The 16,369-nt window shown below is 34.8% G+C and overlaps 1 protein-coding gene across 1 annotated transcript in view; it reads right to left on the bottom strand.

Moving 5' to 3' along the window:
- Nucleotides 1–258: 258 nt before the first annotated feature.
- The window catches only part of CDC73 (cell division cycle 73), a 137,933-nt gene continuing 121,822 nt past the window's right edge, over nt 259–16,369 (bottom strand). The window contains exons 16-17 of the mRNA XM_023203404.3: nt 4,251–4,392; nt 259–3,457 (exon numbers count right to left, since the gene is read on the bottom strand). Of these exons, the coding sequence (XP_023059172.1) occupies nt 3,421–3,457; nt 4,251–4,392 (179 nt within the window). The 3' untranslated portion in view covers nt 259–3,420. The remainder of the gene's footprint in view (nt 3,458–4,250; nt 4,393–16,369) is intronic.

Below are 16,369 nucleotides of genomic sequence, written 5' to 3'. Positions count from 1 at the left end.
AAGGGCTTTAATAAACTTCCAAAAAAATTAAAAATAAAAAATTTAAAAACTTATCTTACTCAATTTTGCATTTAAACAAGCAATTTCAAAACACAAAGTTCAAAGCTACTTTCTAATCCATTAATTTGACCAGCTTTTATAAATAATTGTTGTATCTGTAATATAAAATATACTGCTAGTCTCAAAAAATTTTATATACTTTAGTTCAACAAATATTCCTTCCCACCCCTCCAAAAAAGAACAATGTAATCACTTTAATTTTTGTCAGCAGTCACAAAAATTTTTATTTAGGAAAAATATTCCCTTCAATATTTATTAGATAATGAATCTTATTTAAACGAATAGTTTACTTGTACTTTTCCGTGTAGACCAATTTAAAAGTATGCCACTTTCCTTTCATAAGCAAACTGTATTTGTCTCATTCTGCATGGCAGATCAAATATTAACACTTCTTTCTGCCTTAAAAATTGTGAGATTTTCCTCATTATAAATTAGTTGTTTCTATAAGGATTACTGTTGTGCTGCTAAAAACAAATGTTAGTAAAGGTTATGGAGACACGGGAAAAAAACAAACTACAATACTAGTTAATAATGAAATACATTAAACATTGTTTAAATATTAAACAGTAAAATACTCTATATTAAATAAATAATTAAAATTGCATTTGTCAATGGGAATACAGGCCAATACCACCAATAACAGGGATGGTCTAGTGCAAAGGGTGGCCACAAAACAACAAAACAAAAACCAGACACACATACAGACAAGAAGGAAGAGGAAACACATTTAATACTGGCATTGTTTTCAATAACAAATTAAACCAGTGATTCTGAATCCTTCCTGCACATTCAAATTACCTGGAGAACTTTAAAAAAAAATACTGATGACCAGGTCTTGTCTCAAATTACATGAAAATGGGAATCAAGATTCAGGCATAGGTATTTTTAAAAACTCTCCAAATGATTCTAACATGCAGTCAGGGTTGAGAGCAACTGATTGAAACCTACATATTTCTTACTGTTCCCTGACTGAGAAGAATGTCCTATGAGTATAGAAATAGAACTTTCCTTTATAGGTTGGGCATACAAGGGTATCTCCAGTTAGCAGTAACTTATGGATGGGTAAGTTATTAATTTATACTTCATTTCCAGTAAAATATCTACTTATACCTCTCTTCATTCCCTGTAATTCTGTACTCTCAAACTCCAAGACAAAGTAGAGTCAAACTACACTTTTATAATAAATTTGTTACACTGAAAATACATTATTCATTCATGCATATAAGTATTTACTGAATGCCTACTATGTGCAAGGCACTGTGTTAAGTACTGCTATATAGGACCATGACATGGGGGAATAAATAGGGACTGGCTGAAAATTTTTGTTTTTTAGAATAAACAGCTAAAAAATAATGGAATGAAATTAATCACATGGACCTAAATAAGTGACTAAATTATCAAAGAGAAAAAGAGAAAAGAGGTACTTATACTAAGGGTCTGATTTTAAGATAGATGGTCACAGCATATTTGTCCTTTTCCTAATGTTCCTTTACAGTATTTCCATAAGCCTTTGAATATACATAAGGCAAATTCAAAATAGAAAAATAAACCTCGTTCAAAGTAGATGTTCCTAATCTTAACCATATTCCGTATCCAGTAAAGTTCATAAATAAGTACAAATACCAAAAATCTTTATGGGAAGGTAGTTCATATTGACTTGTAGTAGTCTTGACAAGTAAGCTTACATAAAAATATCACAGATTCTGGTCCTTGACTATTTCATCATGGAGAAAGTTTACACAACATGTAATTTATTTTGGAAACAGATTTATATGCTAAGAAAGCCTAATGTGAACAAATTTTTCTTTTATCCTTAAGGAAAGAAGATGGTAAGAAGGTAGGAAAATAGGGGTAGAATCTGTTCAAACCTTGTAAGTATGCTAAAATCTAGTAATTTAAAATGCTGACTGTTCTCTTCTGAAGAACCTTGTAAATATCATGTGAATAAATATCTTTTCTAGTTACTAGTGGTATGAACTATGTGATTACTTAAAAAACAGTAACTTCCCATTTTTGTGACAGCGTTAAATTTCATTAAGAAGCTAGATAATGTCAGCTTAATACCTATGAAAGGCCTGTTTACCAAAAATATGTTAACCTTGGAGAAAACTGCTGGGAATAAAAATGGAGGAAAAAAAATGACATAAGACTGTGATCAGCAAAATTCCAATGGTAAAAACAGTTTAGGAAAGCAAAGCTTCCTAGTTGCTTTTAAGTTAAAAAAAAAAAAAAAAAGGGAAATCAAGGTTCAAGGAAAATGGTCACTTGATGTACCTTGGATGCAACGTTTTGTCTGAAGTAGAGAAATAGTAAAATATTTTACTAAGTTAAAATATAGTTTTCATATTTTACACCATGTTGAATACACACATAAAAATACCAGTGTTTTTCTCTTGTTTCTTTTCAGACAATTAAGCAAATGTTTTCTTTGGTGCCTGGGAGTTTATCAATATTTAGGGATAGTGGAAGATAAGAACTCCAAGACTGACAAGCCTAAAATAGAAGATTTAAAATCCTATACCATAAAAATTAGAATCAAAGGTGGACTAAAGAGAAAAGTAGCTTAAAGTTATACTGCAATAGGGCTGATACATATTCTTCCCCCAAATCATACTCTGGCTCCCAAAATAAAAAATACTACAGCCTATTGTGGTTTTAATCTGTGTTTTGAGATTTTTTTCAAATGGAAAGATATCACAGATAGAAATACATCATTCTAGGTTTCAAAATCACCAAAGTCAGTGAGAAGAATGTACATTCATTTAAATGTAATCATTTGTAAATAAAGAAATCTTGGAAAGGCTGAACAGTTCAAATTGAAGAATTGTTCTTGATTTTTCATCATTCTTTTTAAATAAAGAGTAAGTGTAGATATAGCGTACATACAGATTTTGACATTTTGATTCATTCAAAATAGTCACATCCCTTTGCTTGGTTTTGGATGTTCCAGAGACTAAAATTTAATACCATTCACAACATAGTATTTTTAGTAAAAAGAATTATAGAGCAATGAAAAATCAGAAGATGGCTCAGAGAGCCTTATAATCTCTAAATATACACACATTTATAACCTGCATTTATTTTCTAAAGAAACAACTTTTAAGTAATGCTAATTTAACCAATGGAGAAAAAACTTCTATCAAAATATACAATTTTCATTACAGACTAGAAGGCTAATATTAAAAAAATAGTTGTAAGCCAAAATTTTGCTTATATGGATGACAGGCATCATCTCCTTGAAGCACAAAGCATCAAATAAGGTCTTATAAAAGATCAATCTGTGACCTTCTTCATTTTTAAGTTCTTGATAAATTCATAAAGCTTGAGTCTCAATTTCCAGAAATGGAGGAGCCAAATAATTCAGAATCTCAAGTGGGATTTATGCTTTACCATGTACCTGAAAAAAAATATGGTAGGTTATAATGACTACAGGAATTATAGAATTTTTAGATTAATGCATGTAAAAACAGGCTGACATTTCTTAAAACTTAAAATCAACAGAATAAAATGCTGTTTTCTAGAAAACTGGAAATATAAAGACTTCCGGAAAAAGCTAGAAATAACACTCCTCTTATTAAGTAATATAATCTAAGAGCTTCTAGCTAAAATAATATATATGTTTCACATATATTGTGAGAGACTCGCACCAAGAATGTTACAGATTTTAAGGAGTATACTTCAAAGAGAACCGATTCAGTGGTATTTACTGTGATCATATGCTGTTCTTAAATTTGCCAATTACAAAACTTTTATTGTTGTAAAGGGCTTTATGAACACTATAATAATAATTAAATTTTGAAAATTCATTTCCTTTTGTGAACCATCCATAACATAAATCCAGAATCTTTCAGTACTTGCAAAAAAACATAGGGTTCTCTTAATCAAAAGTTCCCTGGATGGAAAATAAGGTTCAAAAAGATCACACAGATAATTAGAGACAGATTACAAAACCAAGACTAAAGTCTAAGTCTTCTGACTCAGTTTAGTGTTACTTCTATCAGGCTATATTAAACGCTCCATCTAAAGTAATTATACAAAAAAAATTGTTATTTACTACAGATAAGCATCAAGTTAATGTTAAAAGAAGGGAATTAGAGAATAAGACTGACAAATTTACGCAACTTAAAATTTAACTCAGACAGAAAAATTACAATAAAACACACATAAGCATATTTTAGAATCAGAATTACCTGTCCAATGTTTCCCAAAATCGTAAGAACACTGGTCTATCCAAATGACGTTTGTGATAGCTGAGTTCTAATACTGTTACATCCCATTTCTGAACATTTGGATCCAGACGAACTTCATCATACTTCAGATGGAAGGCTTTAACTACAGAGGGGGTGGAGAGAAGTAATCATTTTTTTATTCAAAATAAAAAAAAAAAAAAAACTTCTTTCTTCTACCAACTGAAGCCACATTATAACTAAAGTGATCTTTTAAAATATTATCTTTAAAAACATTCAGGGTTTATACATGCCAGCCACTGGAGACCAAAATGAGGAATAAGGTAAGATAAAATACACATGGTCCAGTGAAGGACAATAAGAAAAGACTATAAGGGTGGGAGGTTATCACAGAAATACAAGAGTGCAACCATACCTTGGAGATATTGTGGGTTCAGTTCCAGACCACCGCAATAAAGTATCATAATACAGTGAATTACACATATTTCCTGCTACCTCATTGCATATAAAAGTTACACTAACACCGTATCATAGTCTATATTAAGTGTGCAATAGCATTATGTTTAAAAAACAATGTACATGCCTCAATTAAAATGTACTTTCTTGCTAAAAACAAAGCTAACAATCATCTGAGCCTTTGGCAAGTCCTAATTTTTTTTTGCTGGTGTAGGATTATGCCTCAATGTTGATGGCTGTTGACTGAATAGGGTGTGGTAGTTGATGAAGGTTAGGGTGGCTATAGCGATTTCAGAAAGTAAGACAACAATGAAGTTTGCTGCACTGATTGACTCTGCCTTTCACAAAAGATTTCTCTGAAGTATGTGATAATATTTGACAGCATTTTACTTACAGAAGAACTTCCTTTAAAATTGGAGTTAATCCTCTCAAATTCTGATGCTTTATGTCATGTTCTAAATCCTTTGTTGTCATTTCAACAATGTTTACAGCATTTTCACAAAAGTGCTCACTGGAGTGAATTCCGTCTCAAAAAACCACTTTCTTTGTTCATCTGTAAGAAGGAACTCCTCATCCATTCAAGTTCCAGCATGAGAGTGCAGCATTTTAGTCACATCTTCAAGCTCCACTTCTAATGCTAGTTCACTTGCTATTTCCACACTCTATCTTTATTTCCTCCACTGAAGTCTTAAACCCCTCAAAGTCATCTATGAACCATGAAGGTAGGAATCAACTTCTTCTAAACTCTGGTTATGTTAATATTTTGACTTCCTCCTATTAATCACAAATGTTCTTAATGGCATCTAGAATGGTAAATCTTATCTAGAAAAGCTTCAATTTACTTTTCCCTGATCCATCAGAGGAATCACTATATATAGCAGCTACAGCCTTACAAAACTTATTTCTTAAATAATAAATCCTGAAAAGTCTAAATTACTCCTTGATCTATGGGCTAAGGAATAGATGTGTTAGTAATCATGAAAACAACATTCGTCTCCTTGAACACCATCAGAGCTCTTGAGTGACTAGGTACACTGTCATTCAGCACTAATATTTTGAAAGGAATCTTTCTTTCTGAGCAGTAGGTCTCAACATGGGCTTAAAATATTCACTGAATCCTGCTATAAACAGAAGTGCTGACATTCACGCTTTGTTGTTCCATTTCTAAAGCACAGGCAGAGTAGACTTAGCATAATTCTTAGCGGTCCTAGGATATTTAGAATGGTAAGTGACCACTGGTTGCAACTCAAAAGTCCCCAGCTATATTAGCCCCTAACCAAAGAGTCAGTCTGTCCTCTGACATCTTGAAGCCAAAGCACAGACTTCTCTGCAACTATGAAAGTACCAGATGGGATCTTCTTCCAACAACAGGCTGTTTCATCTACAATGAAAATGTGTTGTTTAGTGTAGTCAACTTCATCAATAATGTTTGCCATATCTTCTGGATAACTTGCTGCAGCTTCTATATCAGCACTTGCTGCTTCACCTTACACTTCTTTGTTATAGAGATGGCTTACTTCCTTAAATCCATGAACCATCCACTGCTACCTTCCAACTTCTCTTCTGCAGAATTCTGCTCTCTCTCAGTCTTCATAGAACTGAAGAGAGTTAGGGCATTGCTCAGGATCAGGCTTTGGCTTAGCAGAATATTATGGCTGGTTTGATCTGCTTTCCATACCAACCAAGCTTTCCCCATATCAGCAATAAGGTTGCTTTGCTTTCTTATTATTTGTGTGTTGACTGAAGTAGGACTCTTAATTTCCCTAAAGAAGTTTTCCTTTGCATTCACAACTTAGCTAACTGTTTGGCATAACAGGCCTAGCTTTTGGTCTGTCTCAGCTTTTGACATGTCTTCCTTACTAAGCTTAATCATGTCTAACTTTTGGTTTAAAATGAGAGATATGCAACTCTTCCTTTCATTTAAACACTCGGAGGTCACTGTAGGGTTATTAATTGGCTTAATTTCAATACTGCAGTGTCTCAGGAAAAAGAGAGGCCTGAAGAGAGAGAGAGAGAAATGAGGGACTAACTGGTCAGTGGGGCAGTCAGAACAACAGTTATCAACTTAAGTTTGCCATCTTATATGGGTGTAGTTTGTGGTGCCCAAAACAATTTCAATAGTAACATCAAAGATCACTAGTCCCAGATCACCATAACAGATACAAAAATAATGAAAGTTTGAAATATTGTAAAAATCACCAATATGAAAAAGACACACACTGTTGGACAAATGGTGCCAATAGACTTATCAACACACAGGTTGCCACAAACCAATTTGTTTATTTTAAAAAATTCTGCAAAGCATGATAAAGCAAAGCACAAAACAAGCTATGCCTTGTACCTTACACACACAAATTCAGTCAGAAAAAGCTTGCAAAGTCACTGATGTTTAACCTAAGATCTAAAGGCCAAGTATGAATTAAGTGAGCACAGAACAAAAGTGACCTAGTGAATAAGATGACCATGTTCAAAGAGAAAAATTAGTCTAGAAACTAGAGAAATTTAATAGAACTGCATCATGCAAAGTAATGTAGGGAAGGGATATATATATACCACAGAGGTTCAGAAAAATGTTAGGCTTGCAGGCCATATTAAGTAGTTTTTATAATATTTAAATGACATGGAGAATCACTGCAAAGTATTTAATAGAGAATAATTATAGTTTATTAAGCTAGAGGATAAAGAGAGTTTTCTTCAATAGAACAGAAGATATATGAGTGGCAAGAGATAAGTGGGGACTGAAAACTAACAAAATTTGGTAAGAAATGATGAAGAGAAAAAACTGCTAGGAATTTTGGCAGTGTTTTTGGTAGCTACTATAAATGGGATTGCCTTCTTGATTTCTTTTTCAGCTAGTTCATGTTCATGTACCACGATGCTAGTGGTTTTTGTACGATGATTTTATATCCTGCAATTTTACTGAATTCATTTACCAGTTCTAAGAGTATTTTTGGTAAAGTCTTCAGGTTTTTCTAAATATAAGATCATGGCATCTGCAAACAAGAACAATTTAACTTTCACTGGGGAAAAGACAGTCTTCAATAATGATGCAGGGAAAACTGTGTATCTCTATATACAGAAGAATAAAACTAGATTCCTACCTCTCACCCCATAGAAAATCAACTCAAGACCTAAATGTAAGACCCAAAATTATAAAACTACTAGAAGAAAACATAAAGAAAACACTTCAGGACATTGGTCTGGGAAAAGGCTTTATGAATAAAAGAATTGGCAACAAAAACAAAGATAAACAAAAGAGATTGTATCAAACTAAAAAGCTTTTGCACAGTAAAGGAAACCATCAACAGAGTGAAAAGACAATCTAAAGAATGTGAGAAAAGATCTGCAAACTAGTCATCTGATAGAGGATTAATACTCAGAATATACAAGAAACTTAAAAATTTCAAAGAATAAAAACCATCAGATTTTATCATTGGAAATGATCTAAACAGACATTTCTCAAAAGAAGACATAAAAACAGTCAACAAATAAAGTATGCTCAATGTCACTAATCATCAGGAAAATGCAAATCGAAACCACAATGAGGTATCATCTCACTCCAGTTGGGATGGCTATTATAAAAAAGACAAAAAAATAACACATGTTCCAGACGATGTGGAGAAAGGGCAACTCATACATTGTTGGTGGGAATATAAACTAGTAGAGCCACTATGGAGAACAGTCTAGAGTTCTCAAAAAACTACCACTAGAACTACCATATGATCCCGCAATCTCATTACTGGGCATTTATCCAAATAAAAGGAAATGAGTATACTGAAGAGGTATCTGCACCCCCATGTTTAATGCATTCTATTTATAGTACTATTTACAATAGTAAAGATATGTAATCAACCTAAGGGTCCAACAACAGACAAATGGATAAAGAAAATGTGGCATATATGTACACAGTAAAATACTATTCAGCCATAAAAAAAAAAAAAAAAAAAAAAAAAAAAAAAAAAAACAATTCAGCCATAAAAAAAAAAAAAAAAAAAAAAAAAAAAAATGAAATCCTGTCATTTGTGGCAACATGGATGGGAATGGAGGACATTATGTTAAGTAAAATAAGCCAGAAACTGAAAGTTAAACACAAGTTCTCTCTCATATATGGAAGCTAAAAAAGAGTTAAAGCACATAAAATTATGGCTGGATAGAAAAAATAAGTTCGAGTGTTCCATACCACTACAGGATTACAGTTAACAATAAAACACAGTTTCAAACAGCTAGGAGGAGGATACTGACTACTCCCAAAACAAAGAATGATAAACATTTGAGATGATAGCTATGCTAATTACAATAATCTGATCACTATACATTATATGTATCAAAATATCACTATGTACCCCATAAATATGTACAATTATATAGCAATGTAAAAAGTTAAACTAAAAAATTGTAATCAAAGCTATATCTGACATATATTATCTACTACATATTATGCACTATTGTAGGCAGGAAGAACACAGAGTGACCAAGACAAAGTCTCCACCCTAAGGGAGTTTATATTCTAAGAGTCAACAGTTAAACAGATAAACAGACAATATTCTGATAGTATAAATGCTACTGAGGAAAAATGAGGCAGAATAAGGACATAATATATGTGTGGGAGGTTTTTATCAATAGTATTCAGAGAGGGGTTCTCAAGGAGAAGCAGGTAACTGAAAAAACAAGTCTTGCAAAGATTTGGGAGAGAAAGATTCTAGGCAGAAGGAACAGCTGACACAAAGGTCCCAAGTTGGAAGCAAGCATGGAACATCCTACATTGAAGAATAATTTTTTTTTTTAATGTTAAAAAACGTTACACTTGCTGTTTTTGTTTGTTTGGTTGGTCAGTTTGAGACAGGGTCTCACTATGTAGGCCGGGGCCTCAAACTCCTGGACTCAAGTGACCCTCCTGGCCCAACCTCTCCAGCAGCTGGGACTACAGGCGTACACCACCACAACCAGCTTCAGTTTAACTTTTTTTTGTAGGCAATGGCCTATATATATATATTCTCAACTACAGCATAAGAAATCTGAATTTTATTCCAAATGTGATAGTAAGCCACTGGAAAGTTTACAAGAAGAAGGTGAAATTCTATCATAGTCATTTTTAAAAGACAATTCTGTATTGTTCCAGGTGATACATTCTAGGGCAAAACTTCCCAACTAGTTGTACTACAAACAGGTAGGTTATAAAATAATGACTTACAATCCTTTTCTCTCCTTAATAATCCAGTTGAATCAGCCCAGCTAGTTTTTCATTATATCTGCAATCCCTTTATTATCAAGGGAGCTTTTGTTTTGCATGTGCATGTACAAATGTTAAGCTTTTTCCCCCTCAATTTTTTACTTTTTCACTAGCATATGATTATGATCGGTATCATAACCTGGTAATAGAGGTTCTAAAGAGAAAACAATTGACTTTTAAAGTTTTTTCTGATAGCTTATTTTATGGATTGCTTGTTTCATGTTGCCTGCTGGCATATTGGCTTTTGATGTTAACAACTAATCAAGATTCAATTCTTGATAAAAATTTAAAATGAATAATTTGTGCCCAGGAAAATAAACTTATTTCTAATTTCTTTGCTTATATAAATAAAAGTCTCTTCATCAGACACAAATTATTCATTTTGAATTTAACTAAACTAATTCATTAAAGGAGTTACATGTAATAAAGTTCAAAAGACTTACTTTCAAAGTAGTATTTATATGTGTAAAATAAATTTGTCAATAAAAAAATTTGTAAAACTAATGTATTCAATGTAAATCAACATTTTAATCCTTTCCATTCTGCTTAGGTGTTGCTTTTCTAGCTTGTTCAGTTATTTGCTAATCATTCTTCAGAATACATATGTTACATTTTTTAAAATGATCAAATTGAAGCCATAATGGCCTACAGTTTTCTTTAATAATTTCAACAGATTTCATCTTCATTGATATTTATTTTTCCACCAGAATAGACAACTTTTAAATTTAAAGCTGGGATACTAGAGTTCAAAAAGTATAAGTCACTAATTTTTAAAAACATATAAAGTTTCACTCATAAAGTATTTTATTCATATGAAGCAATGATGCGAAACAAACTTACACCAACATATTACCATAAAAAAAATTCTTATTCACAAAAAGTATTAAAAGTTTTTAAGCCTCTGGAAGTTAAAAAGAGAAGAAACAGGCCAGGTGCAGTGGCTCACGCCTGTAATCCCAGCACTTTGAGAGGCCAAGGCAGGAGGATCACGAGGTCAGGAGTTTGAGACCAGCCTGACCAACAAGATGAAACCCCCATCTCCACTACAAATACAAAACTTAGCCAGGCATGGTGGTGTGCACCTGTAATTCCAGCTATTCAGAAGGCTGAGACAGGAGAATCGCTTGAACCTGGGGGTTGCAGTGAGCTGAGATTGCACCACTGCACTCCAGCCTGGGCAAAGAGCAAGACTGTCTCCAAAAAAAAAAAAAAAAAAAAAAAAGAAGAAGAAGAAGAAGAAGAAATAAAGTTCTTTTGTAAGAAGCCAGTTTTATGGTGGCACAATGAATTACAACTGCAAAATATTTCACACAACCAGAATTGCTTGTTTTTGCAAACTTCATGAATGCTGCCAACATTTTTTGGGGAAAGCAGCAAAGCAAGAGATAAAAAAGGCGCCCTTTTAAATAATATTTAGATATACTGATGGCATGACAAATGATAAAGGGATAATACAGATTATTAAATAAAAATATTTTTTCAATGGTAGCTAGCAATAATTTGAAGAAATTTATCATTAAAAATATCTTGAGAGGGGCTTCAAGATAGCTAACTAGAGGCAACTAGCACCTGCCTCCTCCAAAAAGAAGAACCACATTCTGTAAGTTATGAGGAGGGTAAAAGAAACAAACAAAGAGAACTAAAATGGTGAGTAGATAATCACACTTCAAACAGATGATCTAAGAGAGTGTACTGGAATTCAACAGATAAAGCAATCGGAAACACCAAAGGCAAGGAAGGAGAAGGGAAGCTAGGACGGGCTCACCAGTGAGATAAGGGTGAGAGATCCCTAATGGTCCACATTCCCACCTCAGATTCCTGCAATCCTAGCCGAGGGAGAGCCACACGACCCTCAAGGGTCCTGACACCAACACAGAAAGCTACCTAGAGACCACAAGACGCTCCAGATAGGAGGCTCATGCTTAGGCCCTACACATGCCCTAAGCAGCTGTAGAACAGCGCCATTTTGAGGGCTCGGCCCCCACCAGACTGCAACCTACCCTGGGGCCCAAGAGTCCCTACACCCTAAGTTGCGGGTGGGGGAAGCACCTGAAGGCAGTCCCCTACCCCCTGCCAACCTGCAGACAATGATGATACCTAACTGCAAGCCACTGGCAGTGACCCCACAACCCCAACAGTCATGTATTTAAAAGCACCCTGAGGCAGCACACCAACATGGCACAAGTATACATATGTAACAAACCTGCACGTTATGCACATGTACCCCAGAACTTAAAGTGTAATTTAAAAAAAAAAAAAAGCACCCTGAGGACAGATTCCCCCAATCACAGCTACCAACTGGCAGAAGCTCACATGCCCCAGATGCCTGCCTACTGGCCGCTGCCACTGAAAACAACGTTGCCTTCTCCAGCAGCAGGACCCCAGTGCTGGTAGCACTCTGCCAAGGGCCTGAAGAACACCAAACCCTTGTCTGCGACCTGGAGGCCTGAGGACAGGCCAGCTTGGCTGGGCTCTGTCCTCCCCCTCTGCTGCCCTAGCACATATTTGGGGTCCTGAGGGTGGCCCTATGACATCCTCCACCACTGGCACCTGAGCACTTTTCCCAGGGGCAGAAGACACGCCCACCCAACCTGCCACTACCACCACAACTGCTACCCACCCGCACACACCACCTGTGGGCCTGGGCACTGTCCTATCCAGCCCAACAAAGCCACAGTCGGTAACAGTGTGCACCTCTGGGGAGCCAGAGGGTTGCCCCTTCCCTGCTACCGCCATTGCTCACTGCCCAGAAAACTGACCTGCTCACCCTCCAGGCTCACCACTGCCACTGCTGGCAACCAAGATGATATCTGGACTCACTAGCACAGGTGCCAGCATACGTGGCCTTGGGACTCAAAGACAAGCAGGCTCAGCCTGCTGCTGCCATCACTGGGGCCCAAGGACTAGCCTGCCTGATGTCACTGACCCCAGCAAAACTTCACCACACCCTCCACTAACAAGCATACCTTAAGCCACTGAGGAAACCACAGACATCATTGATGCTGTTTATAGGTAAGAAATTACACAGCCAGTACCAAGAATCAAAGCCAAAGTGCCCCACCCAATCAAAATCACAGGTACATCTTCGGGAAAAAGTCCTCCCCTAAAAAGGCAAATTCAAAAAACTAGAAGCAGCAATGTTTACACCACATGTGCAGATATCAACACAGGGCACAAGAAAACAGAAAAAGAAATAAATTATGATACCTCCAAAAAAAAAAAAAACCGGAATAATTCTCCAGCTATAGATCCCAATGAAAAATAAACTTAAGAAATATCAGAAAAGAATTCAAAATAATGATATCACAGAAACTGAGTGGGATACAACAGAACACAGAAAAACACTGGAGCACTGCTTCAGGACACTGGTCAAGGCAAGGACTTTATGGCTAAGACCTCAAAAGCACAAGCAACAAAAATAGATGGGATTATATTAAAGTAAAAAGTTTCTGTACAGCAATGGAAACAATAAACAGTGTGAAGAACAACCTGTTGAATGGGAGAAAATATCTGCAAACTACTGATCCAACAAGGGAGAAACTCAACAATTAAAAAAAAATCCCATTAAAAAGTGGGCAAAGGACATGAACAGACATTTCTCGAAAGATAACATACAAATAAATGGCCAACAAATATATGAAAAAATGTTCAACATCACTAACCATCAGGGAAGTGCAGATCAAAACCACAATGAAATATTACCTTACCCCAATTACAAGGGTTATTACTAAAAAGACAAAATAACAGATGCTGGCAAGTATGCAGAGAAAAGGGAACTCCTACACTGTTGGTGAAAATATAAGTTAGTAGAGCCACTATGGCAACCAGTATGCAGATTTCTCAAAACTAAAAACACAACTACTGGATGATCCAGCAATCCTACTACTGCGTATTTATCAAAAGGAAAGAAAATCAGTTTATCAAAGGGATACTTACACCCCTTGTTTACTGTAGCACTATTCATAATAGTCAAGATTTGGAATAAACCTAAATCCATCAACAGATGAATAAAGAAAATGTAGTATATATACACACTGAAATACTGTTTGGCCATAAAAAAGAATGAAATCCTGTCATCTGCGGCAAGGCGACATGGATAGAAGGGGAAGGTCATTATATTCAGTGAAAGAAAACAGGCACAGAAAGACAAATTATTCCATGTTCTCACTTATATGTGGAAACTTTAAATGTTGATCTCATGGAGGTAGACAGTAAAATGATAAGATACTAGAGGGTTGGAAGGGTGTGTTTATCTGTGTGGTGGGAGGGAAGTAGAGGGATGAAAAGCAGTTGAATAATGCGTACAAACATACAGGCAGAAGAAATAAATTCTTTTTTTAATTTCCAACTTTTAAGTTCAGGGGTACATGTGCAGGATTGTTACACAGTTAAACATATGCCATGGTGAACAGCTGCACAAAGGAATAAATTCTCATGTTCAAAAGCAGAGTAGGAGAATATACTTAACAATAATGTATTATATATTTCTAAACAGCTAGAATAGATGACTTGAAATGTTCCCAAAACACAGAAATAATAAATATTCAAGGTTATACATACCCTAAAAACTGACTTGATCATTACACATTCCATCCATGTAACAAAATATCACATGTACACCATAAATATGTACAAATACTATGTATCAATAAAAATTTTTTAAACGTCAACAAATAAATATAGCCACCTCAAATATAACATATCTAAAATATATCCAGATATCAGCTTAAATTTCTCATTCTAAATTTGTAATGATTTTATTTTGCAATTTTATGCAAATCAGTATTTGCATAAAATTGTGCAAATGATGTATTCCATGTAATTATGCAACATTAACAAAATATAATACAATTTTCTATCAAGGCCCATAGAAATACTCCCAAATACTCTCAGTTTTCCCCCAATGCTGTACAGTGTAATCTGATGGAGAAAACGACTGGAAGCCAGAAGAGTGAAAGCAAAAAGACCAACTAAAAGCTAAGAGATAATATACTCACAAGTTTCTGGCTTAGGCAAATTACTGAAAAGGACTAACAGATAATAAGAAATAGTTTGAAGAATAAGGAAGAGAGTAAAACAATCCAATTCCATTTGAAAAAGCTTGAGTTTGACGTACCAATGAGATATCACGGAGAAGTTATCTCATAGTGAATGAGGTATATAGGTCCAGAATATCAAGCTAGAGACAATAATTTTTAGTATAAGGGAATATAAGTGATAACTGAAAGCTATGAGATCTTCTTAAGAGGGTATTTAGAGTCACAGGAGATGAGAAATAGGGACATAACCATATACATTTGATCCTTGAACAAGAGAAGTTCCAACTGAGTGGGTCCATTTATATATGGATTTTCTTCTGCCTCTGCCACCTGGGACAGCAAGACTAACCCTTCCTCCTCCTCAACCTACTCAATGTGAAGACAATGAAGATGAAGACCTTCATGGTAACCGACTTCCACTTAATGAACAGTAAATGTATTTTCTCTTTCTTATGATTTTCTTAACATTTTCTTTTTGTCTAGAGCTTACTTTATCTTAATAATGCAGTATACAATGCTAATACGAAAAATATTTGTTAATCGACTGTTTATGTTACCAGTTAAGGTAACCAGTCAACAGTAGTAGGCTCTTAGTATGTACATTTGGGAGGAGTCAAAAGTTATATCGGAGTTTTCAACTGCATGATGTTGAAGGGTCCACTGCAGTTGATAACCAGAGGAAAAGTAGCAAGGAAATCTGAGACAAAGTATAACAGGTACTTGGAAAGTAACTTAAAAAGGAGTAGTCAACAGAATCAAATTCTGATAATTTAAAAGTATCCAGTATTTGAGTCACTGGTGACTTCAGTGAAAACAGTTTTAGTACAGAGCAAGAGCCGGACTACAGGGAATTTGAACAGAAAATGAATGGGTAGAGACAATTCTTTCCCAAGTGTAGCTATAAAAGGAAAAAGCAGCAGCTAGGGGAAAGGGTGAGGTCAATGGTAAGGGTTTTGTTTTGTTGTTTAAGATGGAAGGGGAAAGAGTATTCTTAAACGCTGAGAGAAAGGAGTCAGTGTAGAAGGAATAGGTGGAAGAGAAAGAATAGTTTATGAAAGTAAATCACTGATGACTGTTAAAAGAAAATTCTCTATATTCTTATCTAAATTTCAGAAGACTAACAATTTGAACAAAAATAAAAACTTTATATTCCTAATGAATTTCATACATTTATATCTTGAAGACATTCTAACAATTTTTTGTTGAAATATTATTCAACAAGGCAAGCAAGTAGGTAAAAGAGAATTCACATTGACATTTCACTTTCATTAAAATTCCCATTCTCTTTTTATTTAACTTTCTATTTACCAACTCTGCATTACTCAAGTTTCAGAAATAACATAAAAATCTATCATAATGTCAGCTGCCAGGCCCAACCTGCAGACCCTGGCCAAACG

Source organism: Piliocolobus tephrosceles, chromosome 1 (assembly GCF_002776525.5).
Source record: "Piliocolobus tephrosceles isolate RC106 chromosome 1, ASM277652v3, whole genome shotgun sequence".
Taxonomy (NCBI): Eukaryota; Metazoa; Chordata; class Mammalia; order Primates; family Cercopithecidae; genus Piliocolobus; species Piliocolobus tephrosceles.
Note: the sequence above shows the minus strand (reverse complement) of the source record. Positions and strands in the feature narration are given on the sequence as shown.